This window comes from Gossypium hirsutum, chromosome D12 (genome assembly GCF_007990345.1).
Source record: "Gossypium hirsutum isolate 1008001.06 chromosome D12, Gossypium_hirsutum_v2.1, whole genome shotgun sequence".
Lineage (NCBI taxonomy): Eukaryota > Viridiplantae > Streptophyta > Magnoliopsida > Malvales > Malvaceae > Gossypium > Gossypium hirsutum.
Genome location: NC_053448.1, coordinates 1,512,511 through 1,539,845, shown reverse-complemented (window position 1 = coordinate 1,539,845; position 27,335 = coordinate 1,512,511). Strand labels below are relative to the sequence as shown.

General features: G+C 33.6%; 2 protein-coding genes and 1 long non-coding RNA gene across 3 annotated transcripts; all 3 read left to right on the top strand.

The window, feature by feature from the left end:
* The first annotated feature begins 3,986 nt into the window (after positions 1-3,986).
* LOC107942374 (uncharacterized) lies at positions 3,987-4,799 on the top strand. Its single transcript, XR_001695827.2, has 2 exons — positions 3,987-4,127; positions 4,490-4,799. It is a non-coding gene; the product is annotated as an uncharacterized lncRNA (long non-coding RNA).
* Positions 4,800-8,564: 3,765 nt separating this feature from the next.
* On the top strand, positions 8,565-10,913 carry LOC107942380 (3-hydroxy-3-methylglutaryl-coenzyme A reductase 1-like). Its single transcript, XM_016876035.2, has 4 exons — positions 8,565-9,633; positions 9,749-9,930; positions 10,024-10,370; positions 10,463-10,913. The coding sequence occupies exons 1-4, from the start codon at positions 8,648-8,650 to the stop codon at positions 10,703-10,705; spliced, it is 1,758 nt and encodes a 585-aa protein (XP_016731524.1). The 5' UTR covers positions 8,565-8,647; the 3' UTR covers positions 10,706-10,913.
* A 14,975-nt stretch (positions 10,914-25,888) lies between these two features.
* On the top strand, positions 25,889-26,924 carry LOC107940986 (uncharacterized). Its single transcript, XM_016874464.2, has one exon. The coding sequence runs from the start codon at positions 26,022-26,024 to the stop codon at positions 26,748-26,750; it is 729 nt and encodes a 242-aa protein (XP_016729953.1). The 5' UTR covers positions 25,889-26,021; the 3' UTR covers positions 26,751-26,924.
* The last annotated feature ends 411 nt before the right edge of the window (positions 26,925-27,335 follow it).

Here is a 27,335-nt window from a genome sequence, read left to right as displayed (position 1 = left end):
AAAATCATCAATTCTCTAAAATCCTTTAACGATATGTTAAATTGAGATTAAAAACCTTTTAAGTACATCAAAATAAGATGAAAATACTTTAGAAACAGAGATTTAACTTAGAAATCCAAATTTCACCATTTTCAAGCTCATTTTTGACTTAAAACTTTATATCTATAAAAATCTCATTATAAGTGATCAAATCTTAATATGTACGCCCGGAGTATAATATGGACTCTGTGCCTGATTGGTATAAATCAAAGTAAAATCCCTTGCACTAATCTTAATGCATGCCAACTATACCTGACTCAATTCAAGACTATTAATAGGGTATTCACTGTTTCAAAGCATAAATATACTCTCATATCAAGAATCATTGTAGAACAATTTCATGTCATCTTCAAATCATTTACATATGAATACTCAACATTTTATATATTCATCATATTCACATGTTCATATATACAAATTTATTCTTTCATCATATTTAGTGATTTAATCATAATATAAGTTTACTTGCCTTTCATCAGATAAGCATATAAACATCACCTTAAGCAATTTAACACTTATCAAACTATGTATTGAAAACAAATCATGAAAACACAAACCGGAATAGGTTACTCGTCTATGGCATTCGCATTTCCTTTATCTTGAAATGGCACGACGTCATCTTTAGTTACATACGAAAAAGTCAATAATAGAAATAATACTAGTTTCACACAAATGCATGAAAACACGACAGTTTAACATAATTTGCATTTTATTCATTTTAGTCTCTATATCTGAAATGCTTGTATCTTTGGATATTTAGCATTGAATCAAAATCCGATTTTATATTTAAGCACTAGGGACCCTAAGCTTTCAATCTATAAAAATAATTCTTAATAGTTTTCACTGCATTCAATTTTATCCCTAATTTCATAAAATTACTATAAGGATTAATTAAATTTCCAATCAAATTCTACACTTTTCACTACTTTCTATTTTAGTCCTAACATAATCTAAGCTTATAATCAATAATCTCACCAAAATCAATCTTAAAGCTTACTAAATCCTTTAATAACAACTTGAATAAAACTTATTGACTTAGAAATCTAAAGAATAGGAATGTAAGATCAAGCTTAGATGATCAAACATTTATAACAATCACAAAGAAAAAGCTTAATTTCCTTACCCAATTTGTTGGTTGGATGTTTGTAAAAACTTAGAAAAATTTTCTTTCTTTTCTTAAGTAAGGGACGACAACACCAAAGAGAAGGATGACCATTTATTCTCTCCCACTCACTTGGTTTTATACATAGATTAAATGTAAAGTTTAAATTTAATTAATCTTAAATTAGCTAATTAACTTAAGGTTATTTTATATATTATAAAGAATATAATAATGATGGAGGATTTACTCATAAAATGCTACTAACTAGTGGTTAAATAACCATTAGGTCCCTAGCATAATTGCTACATAAGCCTTCGTGCATTTTCTAAATTAAAAAGTCAATAGCGATTGCACCTTTGTAGTTTAGACCATATACTATAATTAACTGCTTTCTCGGTTTTATTACTTCACCATCCACTAATATATTTTCAAATTTAATGCATAAATTCTTTTATTCATAATTTCACTAACACGGTTTACAAAATTTGATTTCGAAACTACAATTTTCAACACCGACTAAAATCGGGTCGTTACAATTCTTACTAGTCAAAAGAATTATGAGGTTTTGATTCTACAAGCTTGTGAGATCTAATTGGTTTTTATTTCTTCTCTATTTTTTGGTATTTACATATCCTTTGCTTAAATTACTAAAAAATATATTTGTTTAATATCCATATTTGATATCTTAGAATATTTGCCTTATCAATTAAATTTTTTAAATCCTTAAGTGTTTAATTATTCTAATTATTTGCGAAAAATAACATGATTATGTATGTCAAAGTATGGAATTTATTTTTATGTGGGCAAGTAATATGGTTTGAATGAGAACTACTTGTGTGTGTTCATTGGTTAGAATTGGGTCTCACTAGTTCTTCAAGGTATTAATAAATTAAATATGACATGCTTCACTGTCGACACCGATTTTTGTAAGTTTTAAAAAAAACGGAGATCGACTTTTAAAAATAGAAATGGGAGTCGCCACCGATCTTTTATTAAGGTGTGACCGGGTCACCATTAAAATAAATTTTAGGTCTGCAAATTTTGAGAAAACAGGTCCGGGAGTCGGTTACGCACGAGGAAGGGTTAGCACCCTCGTAACGCCCAAAATTGGTACCGAATTGATTGTTTAGTGTCTTAATGTCGAAATTTTGAAAAGATTTTAAAATACGATCCTTTTCTTTTGGATAAAATGAATTAGACGATGAGATTCACTTATTTCAAAGAAATAAATCGTCACACTCAGTAAGTTAGAGTGCAACATTTTAAATCTTCAAAATTAAATTTATCTCTTGACCTTTAAAACTTATGCATTTTGAGAAGGGTATTTGATTATTTGGGTCAAAAGAGAAGATCAAAACCCAGTAAGTTAGGGTTCGATTTCACCAAATTCCCAAATATCGAAGATTGCCTTTACTTAAAATCCTTGTCTCGAGAAAATAACACGTCATATCCAATGCGTTAGGACACAACGTGTTGAATTCCCGAGAATGGGTTTTTATTTGAAATTTGTATGTTTGAAAATTTTCGATTATTTAGATTCGACGAGGAAAATTGGAACCCAATACATTAGGGCTCAATTCTCTCGAGGATTCCAAACTTCGAATATTTTTGAAAGTTCTTTTGAATGAAATAACTTTGTAATTTGTAATCTTTTAAATGAATAAAAACGATTGTATAATAATGTACCATGCGAATTGATTATTCGTAAATTAAGACGTATACTAATGAATATCAAAGAAACGAGATGTATGAGCAAACAATACAATCTACGTAAGAGCAATTATCTCCCATTACGTATTACAAATATTAACATTAAAAGCAAATGAATTTTAAGGAACATCAAGCAAATCAATACAAACAAAGTATAATAAGTTTTAGAGTAAAATAAAGAAACATGCAAAGGGGACGATTCCAAATTTATCAATGTACAATAAATTATATGCATAGAATTTCGTCATAATAATGTATATACATACGAGTTTGCAATGGATTTAAAGGAAAATAAAAGAAATACTATATAAAGAATATAATAACGAAGCAAATTTAAAGCAAATACATAAGGAAAATATATAATATACCAAATAATATACATACATAATAATATATAGAAAGGTTGAAACAAGTAACATATGAAGTAGGTTTTTTTATTTTATTTTTTAAAAGAAAATAATTATATGTATGTAAAAGAAAATGTTGACTTAAAAATATATTAACATATTTACAAGACAACTTTAAGATAAATAATTATAATTAAAGGAAATCTATCATATGTAGGTGAGGTAAAAATAATTTTAATGAAAGTTATATGTGTAAAATATATATATGTATAGTCTAAAATAAACAATATATCACGTATGTACATATGTATTATGAAACAGTTAAAAAAAATAATAGTATAATAAAATAATATATAAATAGGTACATAGCAGTATAATAATAAATAGTAATAAAAATAATAAAAATAGTAAAAACAATAGAATGGCTAATTTGAAATCAAGGTTGAAATTTAAGGGCCAATTCAAAATAAATATGAGGGCATGAAACACATTGAACACGCGAGCAACAAAGAGGGGTCAAAGGGAAATTAATCCCTACCCCTTAAAATGCTGCGTTTCAATAAGGGTCGAAGTGAAATCAGCAGAAAATTACACGGCCAAGATTAAAAAATAAAAAAACCAGATTGAACTACTGCATGAAATAAGAGGGACCTATCATGAAAATATCCCCTCCCCAACCAAGACGCGCGGATCAAGCCGCATTCGGGTTGGGTCACTGGGTCACAAGCACCAAACGGTGCCGTTTTACGAAGCTTTAAACTTTTAAAAACTAAAAAAACCCCTAAATCTAAGGTCTTCATTCAGTTTGGCAGAAGGAAAGGAGAGCGCCGTTTCTCATTTTCCCTTCTATGCCGTTTCAGATCCTAGCCTCCGCCCGTTCGACTCCTATTCGCAGAGGAGAAGAAGGCGTCATCGGCTCACCCGCGAAGGTAAGCTCTCCTCCCTTTTCCTTCTCTTTTCTTTTATTCAAAAAAATGAATCAAACAAAACCGAAAAGAAAACCCCAAAAGAAAAAAGAAAACAGAAGAAGCAAGAGAACGATTCAAAAATCACCTTTTTTTTGTATTGATTTCGTGTTTTTGATACAATATGCGTGGGTATTCCCCCTTTCAATTTTTCGTAATGGCTTTATATAGCCAAAAAGGAAATACAAAATCCCTATTTTTGTTTTTCTTTTTTCTCTGCTATTACAATTTTCGCTCAATTTGTTGTGCTATTTTTTTTCATCTGTTTCTGCGTGTGCTGTTGTTTTGGTCTGCCTTTGTTGCGTTGTTGCTCTGTTGTTTTGCAGGTACGGATGTGCGCGGGCGTGCGTACGGCGTGGTCCCTGGTGTGAGTACTGCTACGTGCGTGGGGAGTGGCTCGTGCGGCGCTGGAGCTAGGCAGAGGCAGGAGCGGCGGCCAGCAGTAGCTAAGGCTAGGGTTTCTGATTCTTTGTGTTGGGCTGCGGGTATTTGGGCTGATGATTAGATTAATTTTGGGTTGTAAACTGGACTGTTTAATTATTTTTTTGGGTTTTATTTTATTGACGGGCCTGGGCAAATTGGGCCTATTACATTCACTATAAGGTTGTTTGTTAATAAGGAAGATAATTTCAATGAGCTTCCTCTCGGTTATCGAAAAGGAAATGATAGATTGGTTGCTAGGTGTGACATCAGTAACTATAACCAATTTATCAAAGAAATAGAGATTATCTTTGCATTGATGATCAAATTCATGAATCAAAATTGAGATTTTACCTTTAACTAGATTTTAATTATATTGATTTCTCAAACTTTATTTTTAATTTCTCTTTTGGTAATTTTAATTTTAATTTTTTTATTTTTAATTTTAAATTTCAAAAGTCCCATTTTTTTTTATTTTGTTTTGTTTTACTAAAAAATGGCTTTTTTTTTACTAGTCTTTGTGAGTACGATTTCGACATCCTAACTCTGAGTTCCCTTCATCTATATTATTAATGAAACTCTCATATAGGCTTTCTAGTAGTAGTTTGACTTATTTAAAAAGGGTAATCAAGAAACAGAAGTTCCTTCTTTCATTGAATTAATGGCTATTAAACCAAACACAAGATTGCACCAAGTATGTTTGGTGTTAGGCTTTTATACCAGTTGAAAAAAAAAAGTTTGCTTGTGTGAAAATTGAATGTTGCAAAGAAAGAGAAAATAGAACATACAGAATTTTATGTGAAAATCCTTTTAAAAAAAACAAGAGTAGAGGAGAAGAAAATTTATTATGTCGAATTTGAATGATACAAGAGGGGTATAGACTAGGTCTATTTATAGTTTTTTAAACCATATTTTAATCAAAATCTAATAGAAGTAATGCAGTAATGTTAAAACACTTTATTCAAATCAAATATCAAATAGAGGAAGTAAACTTCTATACGGATTCCACTTCAAGCCTCGACCTTTACCCTCGCAGATCTTCCTATCTCGCCACTTGTATTTTATTTTAACAGGAATTTGGGTCACACAACTCTAACATGTTGTATAAGTGTCAAAATGAGATTCACGTATCAGATCATACACATTTAACAAGAGAAACCACAAGTGAAGAATGCAAGCACACGCACACTAGAAATGTTTACTTAGTTACCTATATACATGAGCCTTACCCAAAGAATAAATCTACTATTGATTCCCAATTCAACTTCTAATTACTACTCAATCAATCAAAGAATCATTGTAGCCATTCGTTGAACACTCGCAGGAGTGGAATTAAATCTGATAAATTTCTCTCCCCCTCTCTCTAAAGTTGAGGATGAAAAACTCTTTAAAGAAATTCGTCAATGTAACTTCAAATGACGATAAACCATTCTTAAAATATGGATGAAGTTGACTTAAATCATCCCTTGCATTACTCAATCATCTTGATTGGCAACTTTCACGAAATATGAAGTTATAATATCTTGTTTCTTATAATAAACCAAGTTGAAATTGTCAAAACATAAATACAATGCCTCACAATGTTGTTGAAATTGTTGCAACATATGACTTAACAAAAACAAAAGTAGATGCCTTAAATCAAAAGTTTGCTCACTAAATTAAGAAACCTTACCTTTTTTCTTTTATTTTTTATTTTTACAAGTTTGCTGGTAAACCTTGTATATATAATATACTAAAATTTGGAAGTCTTTAAGATATAGTCACCTTAATTTACCAGCATTAAATAATTGTGATTCAGAATTGACTGAATGGTTGTTTCTTCACGAACACTTCGACTTTGATGCATGGACTTTTGTGGAGGTTTGAATCACTTGAGCTAACTTTGCCCAATTATCGATTATTATATACAAATATATATATATTTTAGGGTTTCAACAAATTCATGTTAAGTTTTTTCAAAGATACATGCTTAAAGTAATAGCCCTTTTTTTCAAAGGATGAAGTGTACAAGAAAACAGTCAAAGTGACCATTTCCAAAATTAGAGCATTCAATAATTAAGTTGAGTAGTTCATGCACACATGTAAATTAGGGTTTTCTTTATTCAAATGGCACAACTTTGTTGAATTCTTCTTAAAATTGAAATAAACCATATGAAGTGTCGAGAAAAAAGAATATTATAGTTAGGGAAATGTTAACTGGTGTATAGTGGTATTGATTAAGTTGATTTATATTTAAAAAAAAGTATATCTAGACAATTTTTTTATTATGCCACTTTTTGATATTTTCAAATTTTGTTTAGGTTTGAAATATTATTGAGTTTAAAATTTAATATTTATTTTAAATAAAAAAAATGAGTACTTAATTATTATGAGTTCTAATAATATATATATTCAGAATAAAATTAATTTTATTCTAAAATTACTTCTATTAACAATATTTTTAAAATTAATAGAAGGCTGAAGGGTGAGAGATAGTAAAATGCATATATTAAGTTTAATAAAAGAGTAATCATAAATATAATATTTACCTTACACTCGCAAAACTCGCAAAGTAACCTTACACTCTGAAAAACACTCGACCTGAGACAAATAATCTCCACTCCAACAATACGAATAGACAATAAATAAAATTCACCACTAGGCTTTAAATAACGAATGTCTCGTTATACCTGCTTTCGCCAGAGCATCAGCCATATCATTATCTTGCCGGTGAAAAAATACGAATTGAACTCAAACCAGCTGGTTAATGCCTCAGTCTATATCAATAAATAGATTCCATAATGTCGGCCTATAATTCCTTTTCAACAATCACTCTAAAGCAACACACAAATTAAATTCAATTATTAATGGGATTTCCACATGCCAACCCAAACCAATAAACAGTTCCAACGCTGCCTTAATGGCTATTATCTCAGTCATTTTCGATCCCCTAGTCACTATCGACCCATAGAACAAAACACAAGCAACTCTTTTATCGTCTCTTAATACCCCACCACAACCCGCTTTGTCCTCTAATGCTACACTTGCCACGTTGAACTTCATCCACCCAGGAGGAGGTGGCTCCCAATGATAAACAATCTTGTTTGTTGTGCTTCTCAGAGAACTACAATTCACTGGCCAACACCACCAATATCCCTCCATAAATCGAATATCTTCATGAACTACCCTTACCCACATCAAAGATCTCATTTTAGAATGGTACAGCATTGTATCAAGAGTCGTCAATGTCTTGTCGAACACTTTATCGTTCCATGCCAACCACACTGTCCAACATGATGCCGAAATCGATATCAACCATAAGCTTTTTTGGAGCCCTGTAAATTTCAAATCACTACATAGCGAAAACAAAATTCGTAACGTAGTTCCATTTAATACCCCATCAACTAAAAATCCTTAACCAAAATCCACCAACAAATTTGCATTGAAAGAAGAGATGATTTGCGCTCTCTTTCTCTCCATCACATCAAGAATAATCATATTTTGACAGATCTAATCGTACACCTCAATTAATCAAGAAATCTCTAATTTAATTAATTATTCGTTAATGTAACTTTTTTATTTAAAAAATATGTATTTCTAATATCTTTTATATAACTATATCATTTTTAACTTTGAAAGAAGTACAAATATATAAATGTCAATCTAGTTGGCTCAAACATTTGAAAATTAAAATTTTTATTTATTTCTATTGAATAATTTAAAAGAATAAAATAAAAAACAAATACCATTGGTAATTATAAAATGAAAAATAAAAACATCCAAATTAGGGGTCGAACATGAAAGTGAGTTAAAATAATAGTGTGGTGATTTTGACCCCAAATGAAACACCCAAGAATCTTGCAACATGCATTGCCCACGTGCCCAATATTGTCTCTTTTCCCTCACGTGCCCCTTTGTCATATTTCATTTTGCTTCACGCGCTCTCACGTCTGCTCTCCACCCATGTTCCACCTTATATATACTCTTTCGCCACCTCTCCTTTCTCCACTCAACTCAGCCTCTTAAAACCGAACCGGAACCGTTTCTCACTCTCGCCGCTCCCCAGCCACAAACACCCATCCAAAATGGAGGCCGGCCGGCGATCATCGACTAAACCGGTTCAATCTCTGAAGCCAACGAAGACGGTTTCAGTAGACGAAGATCTCACCAAAGCCTCCGATGCATTACCGCTTCCTTTGCATCTATCCAATGCTGTCTTCTTCACCCTCTTCTTCTCTGCAGTTTATTTCCTTCTTTCCCATTGGCGTGAAAAGATCCGGACATCCACGCCTCTCAGCGTCGTTACCTTTTCTGAGATCATCGCCATTCTCGCCTTCGTAGCTTCCTTTATTTACCTTCTGGGGTTCTTCGGGATTGACTTTGTTCAGTCTCTGATTCTCCGACCGCAGACTGAAGTTTGGAACTCTGAGGACGATGATGAGGTAGCTGATGTTTTGCTTCGTAAAAAAGACGCCCGTAAAGTCCCTTGCGGCCAAGCTCTTGATTGCTCACTTCCTCCTTTGCCTCCTCCGGCACCGATTGTAACTGTTCAGAAAGTGTTGGATGAAAATCCTGTGACAGTTTTAACCGAGGAAGACGAAGAAATAATTAAATCCGTTGTGGCGGGAACGACCCCTTCGTACTCTTTGGAATCGAAATTAGGTGATTGTAAGAGAGCGGCAGCGATCAGGCGTGAAGCATTGCAGAGACTGACAGGGAAGTCATTAGAAGGATTGCCTTTGGATGGATTTGATTATGAGTCTATTTTAGGGCAGTGTTGCGAGATGCCGGTTGGGTACGTTCAGATTCCCGTGGGAATTGCAGGGCCTTTGTTGATTAATGGAAGAGAGTACTCAGTTCCTATGGCAACCACGGAGGGGTGCTTGGTGGCTAGCACTAATAGGGGTTGTAAAGCTATTCATTTGTCCGGTGGAGCTACAAGTACTCTATTGAGAGATGGGATGACCAGAGCTCCTGTTGTAAGGTTCGGTACAGCTAAAAGGGCAGCTGATCTGAAGTTGTACTTGGAGGATCCTGACAATTTCGACACTTTGGCTGTTGTTTTTAACAGGTTTGTTTGGATTTTATTTTTCTGGATTCCAGAACGTAATATTTAAATCAAGTTAATATTTGTATTTTGTAGTACTAGTTTGTTGAAAAATTTTGGATTTCTGGGTGTCTTGCAGATCGAGTAGATTTGGTAGGCTGCAAGGGATCAAATGTGCAATTGCAGGGAAGAATCTATATTTGAGATTCACTTGCACTACTGGTGATGCTATGGGGATGAACATGGTTTCCAAGGGAGTCCAAAATGTTTTGGATTTCCTTCAAACTGATTTCCCAGACATGGATGTCATGGGCATCTCTGGTGAGCTTACTTTTCGTAGACTTATATAAATACTATTCTTTTTTTTTTTTTTGGAACTAGATCACTGAATTTATGGACTTGTGATGGATATAGGAAACTTTTGTTCCGACAAAAAGCCAGCTGCAGTGAACTGGATTGAAGGGCGAGGCAAATCTGTTGTGTGCGAGGCCATAATTAAGGGTGATGTTGTGAGGAAGGTCTTGAAGACTACTGTTGAATCTCTGGTGGAGCTTAACATGCTTAAGAATCTGACTGGTTCAGCCATGGCTGGAGCTTTGGGTGGATTCAATGCCCATGCCAGCAACATCGTGACTGCAGTCTACATAGCTACTGGCCAAGATCCAGCTCAAAATGTCGAAAGCTCTCACTGCATCACAATGATGGAAGCTGTTAATGATGGCAAGGACCTTCACATCTCTGTCACAATGCCTTCTATTGAGGTAATTGATTGTGTAGCCGTCTGATTATTAAACATATACAAGGGATTTTGATGAGCAATATTGTCTAATTATTATCTGATTTATGTTGTTAGGTTGGTACTGTTGGTGGTGGAACTCAGCTTGCATCACAGTCAGCCTGTTTGAACCTGCTAGGGGTGAAAGGTGCGAGCAAAGAGTCAGCTGGAGCAAACTCTAGAATGCTGGCGGCCGTTGTAGCAGGCGCTGTACTTGCTGGGGAGCTATCACTTATGTCGGCACTTGCAGCTGGGCAACTAGTTAAGAGCCATATGAAGTACAATAGATCCAACAAGGATGTTTCCAAGGCTTCTTCCTAAACAACACATAATTGGACATTCAAGATAGCACAAGGCAGCTTTGTGAAACCTGAATGAAATTAGCATAAAGTTGCAGGTCCCATCAAAGCCAAGGAGACATCATTTCTTATCAATTTTCTTTATTCATTTTGTATCTTCTTTTTCTTTTAAGAAATCCATGTGATCTGAGATTTATGTAACATGATAAATTAAAATTTCTCTTCCATCATATCTTAGTGATTTTTGCAAACATAGATTGAGATCAGTGTCCAACCAGTCCATCTGACCAGTTAAGAATCGGTGTTGTGTCATGGTCTGATTCATTGCACTTGATTGTTCCTTATTACGAATTAAAGGTGTGTCTTGTCTATATTTTCTTTTAAACTATTGAAATTTAATTGAGCTAAAAAACAATATATTATTTATTACCTAAGTTTGGATTTAATTTCCAGATTTTCTTTTTTCTCAAGTTGGTACTTGAGTTTAGTTTCAGTGTTTAATTTAATGTCTAAACCAAATAACGTCATGTGACGTTATTAATATTTACCACTTGTGCTCTAGTAAAAAACCTCAAGTATCAAATTTAAAAAATCCGGGTATCAAAGTGAACATTTAACCTAAACTTAAGTACCAAATGAGGACAAAAATAGCTCAAGTACCAAATAGTATATTAACCCAAAAATAATTATAAAAAATAATAATATTAAAATAAGTAGTATAAAAAATATGTATTATGATATCATTATATTTATAAAAACATATAACTATTTTAAACAATATACAATACATAAAACAATTCTCTACCAAACACTACTACTATGAGGACCTAGTTTAATTTTGAGAAGGCATAATAATTTGTTGGCTGTCCAATTTTACCAAAAAAATGTTATTTTAGTTTTTTATTTAATTTTTTTTATTTTTTTAGTTATTGAATTTATATTTTTTTGTCAAATAACCTTAAAGTAGGTAGAAAAGTTGACGTTTTTAACTTTACTAACATGGCATACACGTGGATTGTCACATAGATGACACGTAATTATTTAATTAATTTTTAAAAATTTTTAAAATTATAAAAATATTTTTTATATATTTTTTAAAATTTTAATTTTTAAAAATAGTTTTTATATTTTTGAATTTTAAAACTTTAAAAATTAATTAAATGCTGACATGTCATCCATGTGGCAGTCATGTGTATGCAACGTCAGCAAAGTTAAGAAATGTTAATTTTCCTATTCATTTTAGGGTGATTTGACAAAAAATACAAGTTTAAGGGTTAAAAAAGGTGAAAAATTAAATGGAAGGCTAACATGACATTTTTTGTAAAGTTGAAGGGCTAAAAAATTATTATGCTTTTAGAAAAAGAAAAGAACACAATTTTTACGAATGAGTTGAAATTTATTAAGTTCACAAAATCTACCAATTTTCAAGTTTAAAAAAAATCAGTTGACACAAGTATTTCTGAATGGGTCCAAACATTTTTAAGTCAATATGTCTTCTGGCCAATTATAGAGTCGTCATTTAATTTTGAATCGCACTATGAATAACCTGATTTTAAGTTTGGGGCCTCAAGTTATGACCATTTTAATTAAGATTGTACGAACAAATTTTTTTAACAGAATTACTATGGAGAATTATGAGTTTCGATTTTAAGACTTAATTTTAAGTATACATGAAACTAATATGGTCTTTATTAATTTTTATGCAAACTCTAAGCATCACAATCATCCCAAATTTATGCAAAGCACATCATATAAGAAAGACACCATCGAAGCACACCGAAGCACAAAACCACCAAACCAAAGGTGATAATAACAATGGCAAGAAACTCCAAAGCTTAAACACCCGACCCATCAGACCATGGAAAACAGCACACGGTGCTCAAGCAAGAGGAGCGCCCATTCAAAGCCAAGCAACGGACACAATCAGATTACAAGATCTGCAGCATTGAAACTCCTATCTTCATGTTTAGAGATACAGCTAACCAACCATCGCAAGCCATATATTTGACACCTTCAGAGTTTGACAAAAGATGTTCTACTGGGAAAAGCAGTCAACTTCGCCGTTGGAAGGTAACGGTATTCCTTAAAGATCAGCTTCCTGCTCAACTTCTAATCTATCAAATTCCTTTTATCACCTCATTCTCATCTCCAATCCTTCTATTGGTGAGTTTGGATGGGTAGTACATTTACTTGCGGTCAGTGTAAAAATAATGGTGACGGTGAGATTAAATACAGTAGCGTGAGACAAAAAATAAGCTAAACGCACCACACCCAATCCTAAGTCCCAACATCTTTTCAATTCTTGTTCAAATACGATTTAGGGTCAGTTTAGTATTGCTTCTAATAAGCACTTTTGAGACAAAAAGTGTTTTTGAGACAAAAAATTATTTTGCAAATTTTTAACCAAAAGCAGAAACAGAAAAATTTAGTTTTTACTCAAAAGTGTTTGTTTAACCCAAAAACTGTGAAGCAATGCTAAATTAAGTCTTATTATCGCTTTCCAACCATTATTATAATGTATTTTGAACAAAATAAATTTACGTAGTATATTTAAATTTTATTCAATCTAATTCTTAGTTTGTATCGTTATTTAAAAATTATTTACACCAATATTTCATATACTTTACAATTAAATTAAATAATTTTTTATATATAAATAATTTGAATGATTTTTTTTTAAAAATTTGTTCAAATGTGAGTTAATATGGATTGACTGAATAGCTCAAACGTTTGAAAACATCTAATTATATTATTAGAGATGTTTATGGGCTAGATTGAGTCAAGGCCCAACCTCAAAAAAATTTTCAACATTGAGCCTTTTTGCGTAAATAACATATTTTACTGTTTAAAAATAATAAGTTATTATATATTTAAATTCATTATTAAAAATATTAATGTACAATGTTATATTTTATTATTATTTTTAAACAATAAAATAAGTCAAGTCAAGCACGGTCTATGAACAGCTCTAATAACCCTTTAAGGCATAAATAATATGTTTTTGAAATTTTTTTCATTATTTTAATTTAAAAAAATGAATTTATACTTTAAATTTTAAAGAGTTTATTTTTTTCATAAATTTTCAAATAATATATTATTTTTAAATTTTTGTTTAAAATATAAAAACTTTTAATTTCAAAATTTTGTATAACTTTTATCAAATTAACAAAAACTGTAAATTTGAAGCTAAAAAATAATTTTGTCGCTTTTTTAACTGCTATACCAAAGAATGTGTATGAGATTGAATATTTGATGGAAGTTTATACTAGAATCACGCCGATAAGTGCGGATATTTTACTTTGTCTAGTTCAGATGAAATCATTGTGGAAAAGTTCTGAGAAGAAATTGAAAATCATGCAGGAAGTGACAGGTGAATTGAAAAAATACAAGAGATGCTGTCATAGATGGTAAATAGTATAAAGAAAGAAAGAAAAATGGAAATTGAATAATTGCTATTTTTGTTGGGTAATTAAGCATCAATGCTGGCTGCTGGCCGCTGGCCGAGAAGTGGACTACACATCAAAAGAATCTCTATTATCATCTAAAATCCTAATCTATTTCCATCGATATTTGGGGTGTTATTAGCATAATTTGATTACAGTTTTTGGTTTAGAACATGAACAGCCACTATTATAATTGTACTTCCAGATGATGCAATTGAAAAATCTCTTGAATTTCAAGTCTGCTAAGTTGAAAGAAGCAACTGGTCGATGTTTGGCACCTCTGAATCACGCTGCTACAACCTAATTTCAACGCATCTATGGCCACAAACTAGTACACAAAATGATAGGAACCTTTTTGTCTTGTGTTGAAAACTAATTGACTGCACCAACCGAATGGCTGCATTAAAAATATTCTAACTCCTGTTTTGGTCAGCACCACTTGTCTTTGTACAAATGTCTTGGCAATTTCGGCTGCTAATGTATCGGTGTCTAACACATATACTAAGATATGGGTATAAATGTGATTTTCAAATATATCAATTTAAAAAAAAAAAAATCTTGACATTTTTTTCGACATGGAATTTTGATTGTTAAAAGCCCATTTTCCTGTTTTAACACCCAAAAGCTCCGGATTGCAACAGCATTAAAACTTCAGACAAATGGCATCTACTTTGATGCTTCATCAACTTATAAACTACAGGTTCCAATTGCTTTGTGATGCCAGACTTGGTTTCATACTTCAACTGTAGTATAACATATCAGGTTTCAACATGTAAACATTGATGAAAATTGCATTTACATTCTTTCATACTACAAACTAGCTTTGCTCAACTGTTTTCTCCATAATTTGGAATATGGCTACTTTCATTCTAAACTCTCAAATTTCGTGTTTCATCTTTCGACTTCACGGCTGCTTATGTCATGGTGTTAGCATCCATTACTATCCATGATTGAGAATTAAAATTAATGAAAGATTCAAACCTGAGAGATTTAGAAGATATGCTTTGAGAGACAAATTTTACACAAAAAGTAGTGGGTTTATATATATTTTTTGGGTCAAAATAATAAAAATCCCTAGGCTTTTATGCTTTTATTTAATTATAGTACTTAAATAAATTTTTAATCTTTAATTTCCATTGAATTGAGTTCAAGTAGTAGACCCTGATATCAAGGTTCGATCTACAAATTCGCCCATGTACTAGTATAGTGTGTAAGTTTTAACTTGTCTTGTATCAAAAAAAACTTTATTGAATTAACTTTAAATATATGAGTATCGGTTATAAGAGTTGAATTAACATAATTTAGTTTGTTTTCATGCTCTCCTGGAAAGACAAAATTGAAACTTGATATACAAGGTAGAAGAAGCTGGTTGAAGGGGGTTCACATAGTGTGAAAAGCCACTAGGTATTAGAGATGGAGCATATATGCTCCATGCATGAGTTTCTAAATCATCTATATACTAGTCTTTATTGTGATTTTCATCCTACCCGTTGTCCTTTAGTTGGTAAATTTGATGAGTCATGATATCTCTTAAAAACCTACTTCTAATGGTTATGGATAATCATGTGATGGGATCGGGTAAAGCTCATGTAATACAAGATTGACGAAGTATGTGGATTACACAATGTTATACATAGCTCTTTAGATAAGTATACCTAGTACGATGAGTATCCGCAATGGGTGAAAGCTAATTCCAAAAAAAAAAAAAAACCTAGAAACTTGTCCTTACCATCCAGGGAAGCTAATTCTTTTCTTTTCGATGCAATATAAATTATACTGTTTCTGTAAAAGAACCTCCTTTAGATTCATTTATAGACATGTGAGCATGATGTTATTTGTCTGAGTATCTCTTGCATATTGTACTGTTTGACCAACATGTGTGGTCATTATTATTACCTTGAATTTCCCAAAAGAATAAAGAGTTTTCTGCTTGCATTCGTCTCAGATGAACCCCATCCCGTGTCTGGTAGCACTCATCTATCTCCCAAATCCCACTGTTGCAAGCACAAACAAGCAAAGGTGTTTAATTCTGTTGGGTATGGGTCCCACTATGTGGGAAACCCATATTTTATGCCATAATGTTTTGTCTCTCTATTATTATTGAGTGTCAAATTCTCAATTTAAAAGAGAGAAAAACAGAGAGTGAGCTAAAAAAAAAATAGAGAGAAAGAGAATAGAAAAATCAGTTTTTCAAGCTTGGTGTAGCAGTGATCAACTCTTCGATCGAAGGTCCATCCGTGGTTCGATTGAGCTGATTTTTGGACAGCAGCTAGGTGATAAGGTGTTCTTGACTTTGTACGGTCGGATTTTTCATCCGAGTCTTGTAGCGTCGGAAATACCCATTTTTCAGCAGCTACGTTTTTTTGGTGATGTTCTCTCATTTTTCTCTCTTTTGCTAAAGATTACATATTGTTAGCCTTGTCGGAGTTGAATGCTTGTTGTAGACTTGATATTGTGATCTTGTAGCCGAACATTTGATGATAGTGGAGCTCTTTATCGGACTCTAAAGTCCCGTGGTTTTTTACCCTTGATTTAAAGGGGTTTTCCACGTAAAAATATCGGTGTCTCTATTTATTTTTGTTGTGGTTGCATTAGTTGATTTGTGGTTGATTAAGGTTGCTAGAGAACATATCTTGTGCTATTGTGCTTGCCATAATTTTTACAGGAGTTATAAGGAGAGAAAGAACACCGGTTGTGCTTTCGCTTTGTTTCGGTTGTTCGGTTTCTTCCCAACAAACTGGTACCAGAGCTTGGTTATTGTGTCAGATAATTATGGAAATTAATACGAGCAAGATGATTATGTTGAATGGCACAAATTATCAACTTTGACGGAATAAAATGAAGGACTTGTTGTTTGTGAAGGCTTTGCATCTTCCGGTCTTTACTACTCAAAAACCCGATTCGAAAAGTGATGAAGAATGGGAATTTGAGCATCAACAAGTGTGTGGCTTTATTCGGCAATTTGTTGAAGAAAATGTTTACAATCACATTGATCAGGAGACACATGCTCGAACATTGTGGGAGAAGCTTGAAAGCTTGTATGCTTCGAGGTCGGGCAATAACAAGTTATTTTTGCTGAAGAAAATGATGGCGCTGAAATATAAAGAAGGAATGTCTATAGCTGACCATGTTAGTGAATTTTAGAGTATGATGAATCAGTTGCTTGGTATGGGTGTCAAATTTGATGACGAGATTTTAGGACTTTGGTTGCTTGCTACTCTACCAGACTCTTGGGAGACCTTTCGAGTCTCACTCATTAATTCTGCCCCACAGGGTATTATTACTTTGGATTTGGCTAAGAGTGGTGTGTTGAATGAAGAGGTTAGAAGAAGATCTCAGGGTTCTACATCACAGTCCGAGGTGTTGGTTATCGAGAACAGGGGGAGAAACAGAGACAAAGATGGAAAGGGTAGAGATAAAAGCCGAAGCAAGTCAAGATCGAGATACAAGAATCTTGAGTGTCATCATTGTGGTAAGAAAGGCCATATCAAGAAATATTGCTTCAAGTGGAAGAAAGAGAAAAAAAGTGGTGTTGATAAACACGACCGGAATGACGATGAAAAATCCGAGCGTGTTACTACTGTTACTCGTGAAGATTTGTTAGTTATTTGTGATCAGAATTTGGTCAACCTAGCATGCGACGAGACTAGTTGGGTGATTGATACTGGTGCATCACTTCATGTCACGTCGAGGAAGGAATTCTTCACATCTTATACTCCTGGTGATTTTGGGGTATTGAAGATGGGTAATGATGGTTTGGTTTCGGTTATTGGTATGGGAGATGTTAGCTTGGTAAGTAACAATGGAACAAAGTTAACTCTCAAGGATGTCAGACATGCACCGGATGTCCGTTTGAATTTGATTTCTGCAGGAAAACTTGATGATGAGGGATTCTGTAACACTTTCAGTGAAGGGCAGTGGAAGCTGACTAAAGGCTCCTTGGTTGTGGCTCGAGGAAAGAAGAGCTCAAATTTGTACTTGATGCAAGCTTTGACTTCTCGAGAGACGGTGAATGTGACACTGAATGACAACTCAACTGAGTTGTGGCATAAACGACTCAGTCACATGAGTGAGAAGGGGCTTAGCTGTTTAGCGAAGAAGAATCAACTTTCGGGTTTAAAGAATGCTACACTGAAGAATTGTGCTCATTGTCTAGCAGGAAAGCAGAAAAGAGTTTCATTTAGAAGCCATCCTCCTCATAGGAAATCAGAGTTGCTAGAGTTGGTCCATTCAGATGTTTGTGGTCCGATAAAAGTAAGATCACATGGTGGTGCACTTTACTTTGTGACTTTCATTGATGATTGTTCAAGAAAGCTATGGGTTTACACTTTGAAGTCTAAAAATCAAGTCTTTGAGGTGTTTAAACAGTTTCAAGCATCAGTTGAAAGGAAAACTGGGAAGAAGTTGAAGTGCATTCGTACTGATAATGGTGGCGAGTACACAGGGTCGTTTCATGAGTATTGTCTGCGACAGGGAATCAGACATCAGAGAACACCACCAAAGACTCCACAGTTAAATGGGTTAGCTGAAAGAATGAACCGAACATTGATTGAGAGAGTCAGATGTTTGTTGTCAGATGCAAAGTTACCAAGATCGTTTTGGGCTGAAGCTTTGAATACAGTGACACATGTGATAAATCTGTCTCCTAGTGTTCCTTTGAAAGGTGATGTGCCAGATAGAGTTTGGTTTGGTAAAGACGTGTCATATGATCACCTACGTGTGTTCGGTTGTAAAGCATTTGTTCATGTTCCAAAGGATGAAAGATCCAAGTTGGATGCCAAGGCTCGACAATGCATTTTTATTGGTTATGGTCTAGATGGTGAGTTTGGTTATAGACTCTATGATCCAGTTCAGAAGAAACTCGTGAGAAGCAGAGATGTTGTCTTCATTGAGGATCAGACCATTGATGACATTGATAAGACGGAGAAAGTGGATTCACAAGGTAGTGGTGACTTGATCGATGTGAATCCGGTTCCCCTAGACTCTTCACCAGATCCTATCCAGGATGATGTGCATGGTGATGTTAGTGGTGACCATCAGACTATAGGTGACTTTGATACTCCCATGGATGATGTTGTGAATGATCAACAACAAGCACCTATAGCTCCACCAGCAGTTCCACTTCGAAGGTCTTCCAGAGATCGACGATCTTCTGTCAGGTATTCTCCTGATGAATATGTTCTTTTGACTGACGGGGGAGAACCTGAATGTTATGAAGAGGCTATGGAGAGTGAATGCAAAGATCAGTGGGTTGAAGCGATGAAAGACGAACTTCAATCCTTGCATGAGAACCATACTTTTGAATTGGTGAAACTGCCTAAAGGCAAAAGAGCTTTGAATAATCGGTGGGTTTACAGGTTGAAGCAAGAAGAGAAGTCTTCATCTCCACGATACAAAGCTAGATTGGTCGTTAAGGGTTATACTCAGAAAAAAGGGGTTGATTTTGAAGAAATATTTTCTCCGGTTGTGAAGATGTCCTCTATCAGAACTATACTGAGTTTGGTAGCTTGTTATGACCTAGAGGTTGAACAAATGGATGTGAAAACTGCTTTTCTTCATGGTGACTTGGAAGAAGAGCTTTACATGGAGCAGCCAGAGGGTTTTGTTGCACAAGGGAAAGAGGACTATGTGTGCAGATTGAAGAAGAGCTTGTATGGTTTGAAGCAAGCTCCAAGGCAATGGTACAAGAAGTTTGAGTCTGTTATGGGGGAGCAAGGCTACAAGAAGACTACTTCTGATCATTGTGTGTTTGTTAAGAGATTCCCTAGTGATGATTTTATTATTCTTTTGCTCTATGTTGATGATATGCTTATTGTTGGTCAGAATGCTTCTAGAATTGAGAAGTTGAAACAAGAGTTGAGTAAATCCTTTGCAATGAAGGATTTGGGGCCAGCAAAGCAAATTCTTGGCATAAGACTGACACGTGATAGAAAGGCCAAGAAATTATGGTTATCACAAGAGAGGTACATTGAGAAAGTACTTCAAAGGTTTAGTATGGACAAAGCTAAAGCGGTGAATACTCCCTTTGCTATGCACTTTAGATTGAGTGTTAAGCATAGTCCTTCTACAGAAAAGGAGAAGGAAGAGATGCAGAAAATTCCTTACTCTTCAGCCGTGGGTAGTTTAATGTACGCAATGGTTTGCACGAGACCAGACTTGGCTTATGCCGTTGGTACAGTTAGTCGGTTTCTTTCTAATCCAGGCAGAGAGCATTGGAATGCAGTGAAGTGGATTATGAGATATCTTCGTGGCACTTCCAACATGAAACTTTGTTTCGGCAATGAGAAACCTGTTCTTGTTGGGTATACAGATTCAGACATGGCCGGAGACATTGACTCGAGGAGATCTACTTCAGGTTACTTAATCACTTATGCAGGGGGAGCTGTGGCATGGCAATCGAGACTGCAAAAGTGTGTTGCATTGTCCACCACCGAATCAGAGTTCATTGCAGCAACCGAAGCGTGTAAGGAGATACTTTGGATGAAGAAGTTTGTGCATGAGCTTGGTTTTACTCAGGAGAAGTATGTCCTGTACTGTGATAGCCAGAGTGCTATTCATCTTGGTAAGAACTCAACTTTTCATGCTAGATCTAAGCATATTGATGTGAGGTACCATTGGATACGAGATGTTCTTGAAGCTAAGCTGTTAGAGCTTGAGAAGATACACACTAATGATAATGGTGCTGATATGTTGACGAAGGCCTTACCAAGAGGAAAGTTTGAAGCATGTTGTTTGACCTCCGGTATGGAGGCATTCCCCACATAGTTGGAGGGGGAGATTTGTTGGGTATGGGTCCCACTATGTGGGAAACCCATATTTTATGCCATAATGTTTTGTCTCTCTATTATTATTGAGTGTTAAATTCTCAATTTAAAAGAAAGAAAAACAGAGAGTGAGCTAAAAAAAAAATAGAGAGAAAGAGAATAGAAAAATCAGTTTTTCAAGCTTGGTGCAGCAGTGATCAACTCTTCGATCGAAGGTCCATCCGTGGTTCGATTGAGCTGATTTTTGGACAGCAGCTAGGTGATAAGGTGTTCTTGACTTTGTACGGTCGGATTTTTCATCCGAGTCTTGTAGCGTCGGAAATACCCATTTTTCAGCAGCTACGTTTTTTTGGTGATGTTCTCTCATTTTTCTCTCTTTTGCTAAAGATTACATATTGTTAGCCTTGTCAGAGTTGAATGCTTGTTGTAGGCTTGATATTGTGATCTTGTAGCCGAACATTTGATGATAGTGGAGCTCTTTATCGGACTCTAAAGTCCCGTGGTTTTTTACCCTTGATTTAAAGGGGTTTTCCACGTAAAAATATCGGTGTCTCTATTTATTTTTGTTGTGGTTGCATTAGTTGATTTGTGGTTGATTAAGGTTGCTAGAGAACATATCTTGTGCTATTGTGCTTGCCATAATTTTTACAGGAGTTATAAGGAGAGAAAGAACACCGGTTGTGCTTTCGCTTTGTTTCGGTTGTTCGGTTTCTTCCCAACAAATTCCTCGTCCATGTTATTAGCTAACAGACTAAAAACACAATAAAAATCCCTACGCATTTCAACAGGCTTAAGTCCCGACTCACCGTCTAAACCTACTCAAGCGTCCAGGTTCTCTACTATTGGTCCTGAATGAATTAGTAGTTATAATACGGAAATTTGGTCATCCTAAAATGTCATCATAATTCTGTTATTGAAAAAGTTTTTAGAATGTAGTAAAAGCAAGATTTAGCATTCGAGGCTCAATTGCCATCTCCATAAATACTCCGCTATTGCTAATATTCATAACCAAAACATTGTCTGCCTTTCTTACATATTTTTTGCACAACAAATTTCTAAAAAAATGGCAGGGTTGGACATAAATGATTTTGTTGGGAAAATTGTTATTGCTCGTTTAATGTATTGTTATAATGAAATTGTTTTTCTACTTAGGGTCATCGACTTGGACCATGAATACATTTCATTTGTGTTGAGTTTGGTCCACTTAAGTGTGGCATAACACCTTTAGCTCGTTTTCGTCACCGAATTAGGGTTACAGAGTATTACGACATTTAACAAATCAAATAACAACACAAACAATTCAAATATTACTTTAAATACCAAATATTCAAAATCAATCATCATTCATAGTATATATACAAATATAGCTTTCTATCGAGCTTACAGAATCTAAAAATCGATTTGAAAACAATTAAGGACTAATTTAAAATAAACAGAAAATGTAGAAAAATTTCAAAACAGGGGTCACATGGTTACATAAAATTTATTTACAAGATTTAGATCTCCCTACCCTATCTCAGTTGGTAGAGCGAAGGACGGTAGTGAGTTGACTCTAAATAACTATGTGTAACTTGTAAACAATACTGGATGATGGCAAATCAAGATGTATTTAAAAGTAATTATGTAATAAATTTATTAAAATTTGATATAAAAATTAAATGTGTTTTAGTTGAACTGATACAGTTAAAGCACAAAAACATTATGTTATCATAGATTCAAACCTTGTCATATGAATATATCATTTTAGATTTATTAAAATATCAAAATAATGTTTGTTGCTTTGTAAAATAAATGGACTCGATTGATGGGTGATACCAACTCAGTCAAACACATTATAATAGTAAGTATAGATTTTATTTTTTTACTTTGTAAAAGAATGGGCTTTTGGTAAATTCACAATTGAATTGAGATTCGATTATTTGATAATATGATAAAATAGTTAATAATATAATGTTTAATAATACAATATTTAAAAATGAAATAATTTTTTATTGGATAAGTCAGTTCTTTAAATAGATATATTAGTGTAGGAATAAAGAATATGATCCTAAAAACTTTGCAAGAATACGTGAGAAATTGGTAAGTCAAATTATAATATCGAAGGACTAAAAAAGTAAATACTTTTAACTTTATTTAAATATAATTATTTTATTTTTCTTTCGAGTTTCGAGTTTTAAGTTTTGGATTTGACGTTTTTATATTTAAATTAAACATAATTAATATTTATTTTTAAACCCTTGAATATTTTTTTACACCAATATGATTATATATCATCTTATTATTAATTGATGGTGTATAAAATCTATATACCAATGATGCATCAAATAATCTTATGATAAATTTTATTTTATTTATTTTTTATCATTTCAATTTATTATTAAATATCGTATTAAATATGATATCATGCAATGCATGGGTTTCTATTTAGTTCAATTTTTAAAAAATATACATCAATTTCTTTTATTTTTTATGAATTTTTAAATCATGATTTTAACTGCATATTTTAAAGATTTTTATGAAATTAAAATGTTTACATTTATAATTAAACATAAATATTGCGCCAACCTATAGCTTTGAATATCACTTTAATGGTTTCTAATGTTATTGGGTTTGAAAGAGAATCGGATGCCCAGCTTGTTTTGTACGTACGAAACACTTCAACAAAGCAAACATCTTCTCTTCTTCTTTGGCGATACTTACATACTTGAAAGAGTATTTGAAAGAGTATTCAAGTATACCTGCCTGGCTGACAGGCCCACCCGAGAATTTTGGAAAAAGTATGGGCCTGAAAAATGGGTTTAGACAAAAAATAAAGCCCGTTTAAACAACTAGCCAGGCCTTGAGTAAGATATTTTTGGCCCGGCCCCGGCCTAAATTCATTAAATAACAAAAAAAATCTGCTTTTTATATTTTTTTGGTTATTTTAACGATATATTCTTGTTGTTTTCTTCTTATTTTACTACAATTTCACTATTATGTTACTACTATTTTGTTGTTATTGTTTGAATATTGTATAACACTTGTTTTATTGTTAGTTTTGTTATTATTGTAGTTAGTATTTTCGTTAAAAAATCAATTTGACTCTTTCTGGAAGGTTGATGGTTAAATTTGACTATTTTAAAAAGTTAAGGGTCAAATTTAACTAAATTGAACAAAAATATAAATATTAAGGACTAAATTTATCACTATACCAAATATACACTAAATTCCTTTGGATTTTTTTTTTGTTTTTAAAGATATTTAAACAAGTTATTCTATATAATTACTAATGAATTTTCATTTATTATGATTTGGTTGACATTATTTAAATATATCGAATAAATCATATATTTATAATTTCGTTTTCATTTTTTTTTTCGTGTTTTATTTTTTTCACAATATTTTTATTGTGTTTTAGTTTATCACAATAATCTGAGTGCAATACTAAATTATATATATATTTCTTGTATATCAATTTATCTGAACTCATTTGAATGTAATTTTAATATTTAAATAAAAACTAGAAATCCTATTAGAGGTGCTCATGGGCCGGGCCGGGCTCGGAAAAATTTTTAGCCCGCGTCCTAGGCCCGGGCCCGGCCCTACCTGAAATATGGGCCTGAAATTTTGTCTAGACCTGGTCTAGAAAAAAAATCCTAAGCCCAAGCCCGGCCCGGCCCATTTTTTAAAAAAACCAAAAATTTATTTTAAAAATAAAAAAATAAAAAAAGTATTTTAAAAATATTTTAAAATTAAAAAAATAAAATATATATTTATTATATTTGGGCCGGGCCGGGCCCAGGCTAAAAAAGTGGTGCCTGAGGCTCGACCTGTTTTCTAAACGGGCCTCATTTTTTTTCCCAAACCTATATTTCGGGCCTATATTTTACCTGAACCCTCTCATATTTCGGGCGGACCATCGGGAAGGGCCAGGCCGCCCGGCCCATGAGCACCTCTAAATCCTATTGCGTATGATGAATTTTTATTAATTTATAAAAAGATAAAAGATAAAAATACTCATATAATTATATAACTTATTTAGCAAATAAAATAATATTTTGATAATTCTCTCGTTGATTTGGACCTGGTTGAGGAATTCAGTAAAAATAATAATAAATAATATAGTTAATTAATATAATTAAAATTAAATTTAATTATAATAAATTTTAAGCCCGGTCATAGCCGGCCGGTAGAAATTTGGCAAGTGTAAATCTAGTCCTAGTAGTCTGACGAAGACACGTATACGAATACGAGTGTGTTTGACTCATGTTCTTTTTAAAATCCTCAATAATCTTTGTCTTCTTACAAGGCAATTTTGGGTTTTTTCCTTCATTTAAACTGTGAAAAGATTACTATATATATTTAAAGAAGGAAAAGGACAAAAAGAAACTAAAGCTAAAGCGAAAAACAAGCTTAAAGAGAAGTGGAATAGAAGGGGTTTCTTAGGGAAGGCTATAGCTATTAGGTGGTGGTGTTGTGAATCAATGAAATTATGATGCACCAACTTGATGGAGATTATAGCTCCATGTCATGCTGATAACACATACATTAGCTTTTTGTCGGTAATCAAGTTCCAAAGAGCTGTGATATGACATCCGAATAATCCACGCTGCTACTTTTTTGTGTTATTATGATGTTGAATTCCTTGTAATCATTAAAGAGAAGAGTGGGGCAATTTACGATACATGAAAATCATTTTGTTGAGGTCAGGGAACAGTCGTCCCCTTTAATCAAAGCTATCATTTCCCAAATTAGAATCTTTTGAATTCATTCATGCTCTAAACCAAAAAAGAAAGAAGAAGAAATCATCATAAACTTACATTTCATCCTTTTCAATTTTGCTTTGTTAACTCGTAATTTTTCAAATTAAGGTCAATACGAAAATCATATTCGAAAGATAGAAAAAAACAGTACGGATGCTAAGATTCAAGCTTCAAAATTATTGTATATTATCCTATAAAGAAAATTAGCCCTAAATGGACCAATTGGATCAGCTTAATGTAGTTATATTCTCAACTAGTGAAACTTAAGCAAAGAATCTACCTATAAGACCGTTCAAAGCCAAGCCAAATCAGCCTATCTGCTCCCTAGTATATAAGCGATGCCTGTCTTCCTTGCACCACAACTCATTCAAGTGAAGTGATAAAACACAATGAAGATCGACGAAGGAACCTCAAACCCCATCCATCCACACCACAAACTTAAGCTCGAATATACAGAGATACCCTTCAATTGTGATGGTTGTAAGGAAGCCGGCATTGGCCTCAAATACAGCTGCCGGCGATGTGAGTTCGACCTACACAAGGCCTGCGCTATGCCATCCCCTACCATCACTCATCCATTTTATAAAAAATGTGAGTTCCAGTTCAATTATAGACCCCCAGGGCAACATATGAGGATATGCGATGCGTGTAGAAACGACGTTCTCGGCTTCGTCTACCACTGCAAACGGTGCGATTTCGATCTTCATCCTTGTTGTGCCAACCTTCCCCAAGTCCTGGACGATGGTGAACATAATCTTTACTTGTGCTTCAAGCTATCGAGCTCGTGCCATCACTGCGGCGGAAAAGGGCCCGGCTGGTCTTACAGGTCTCAATGCAAGAGCTATAATCTTCATGTGGCGTGTGTTAAGGAGTTGCTGGTTGAAAGCTGGCAAGCCATGTACTTGAATGCTGATAAGAACAGGGTTAGAGAGATACAGACCAGGATCCCCAGCCTCAGTGGGAAACTGCGAAACCATCATGGAGGAAGAGGGGGAAAAGTGAAGAAATGTTGTCAAATGGCTGGTGGGGCTGTTCGTCTTATTGTCTCCGCCATTCTTGGCGATCCTACAGCTATAATTGGTGCGGCGGTGGCTGGTTTTATGTCCATGTCCAAATAATATAAAATCCAGAAGACAAAATTAAGCCGTATAGTTACTAATCAAATATAGGAAGTTTTGTCATTTCGATGTTCTACAAATTATAAGCCCAAGTCTGAGTGTCGAGGGTTTTCTTGTTTGGAATTTATAAGTTTGAATCATAATATGGATAATGCATTTTATATGAATGATTTGAAGAATAATAATTTCATATTAAAATTACAAAAGTATAAAACATAAATATATACCTTAAAGAAACATTTATGGATCTCTAGTGGTTCTCCAGGAAATTAGATAGTAGGCTAAAGAAGAAATATCTAAAATTAGCAATTTTCAATCTTACTTTTCATAAATATTTTTGCCCTGTTGGGTTTATTATATAATATGTATAAAACATGTATTTTAATATAAATATAAAAATTTCATCTTCTATACATAAAAAAACATTAAATACCTCCATGTTAACATACCAGCTCACTTAAATTGGGTAAAGTTATCGATAAGCACAGCCTCCTATAGTCCCTCTGAACACTTTATACCAGGCAAAGGATTTCAGCCAAACTGGGATGCTAGTATTTCATTTTTACTTAAATTGTTGAAATAACC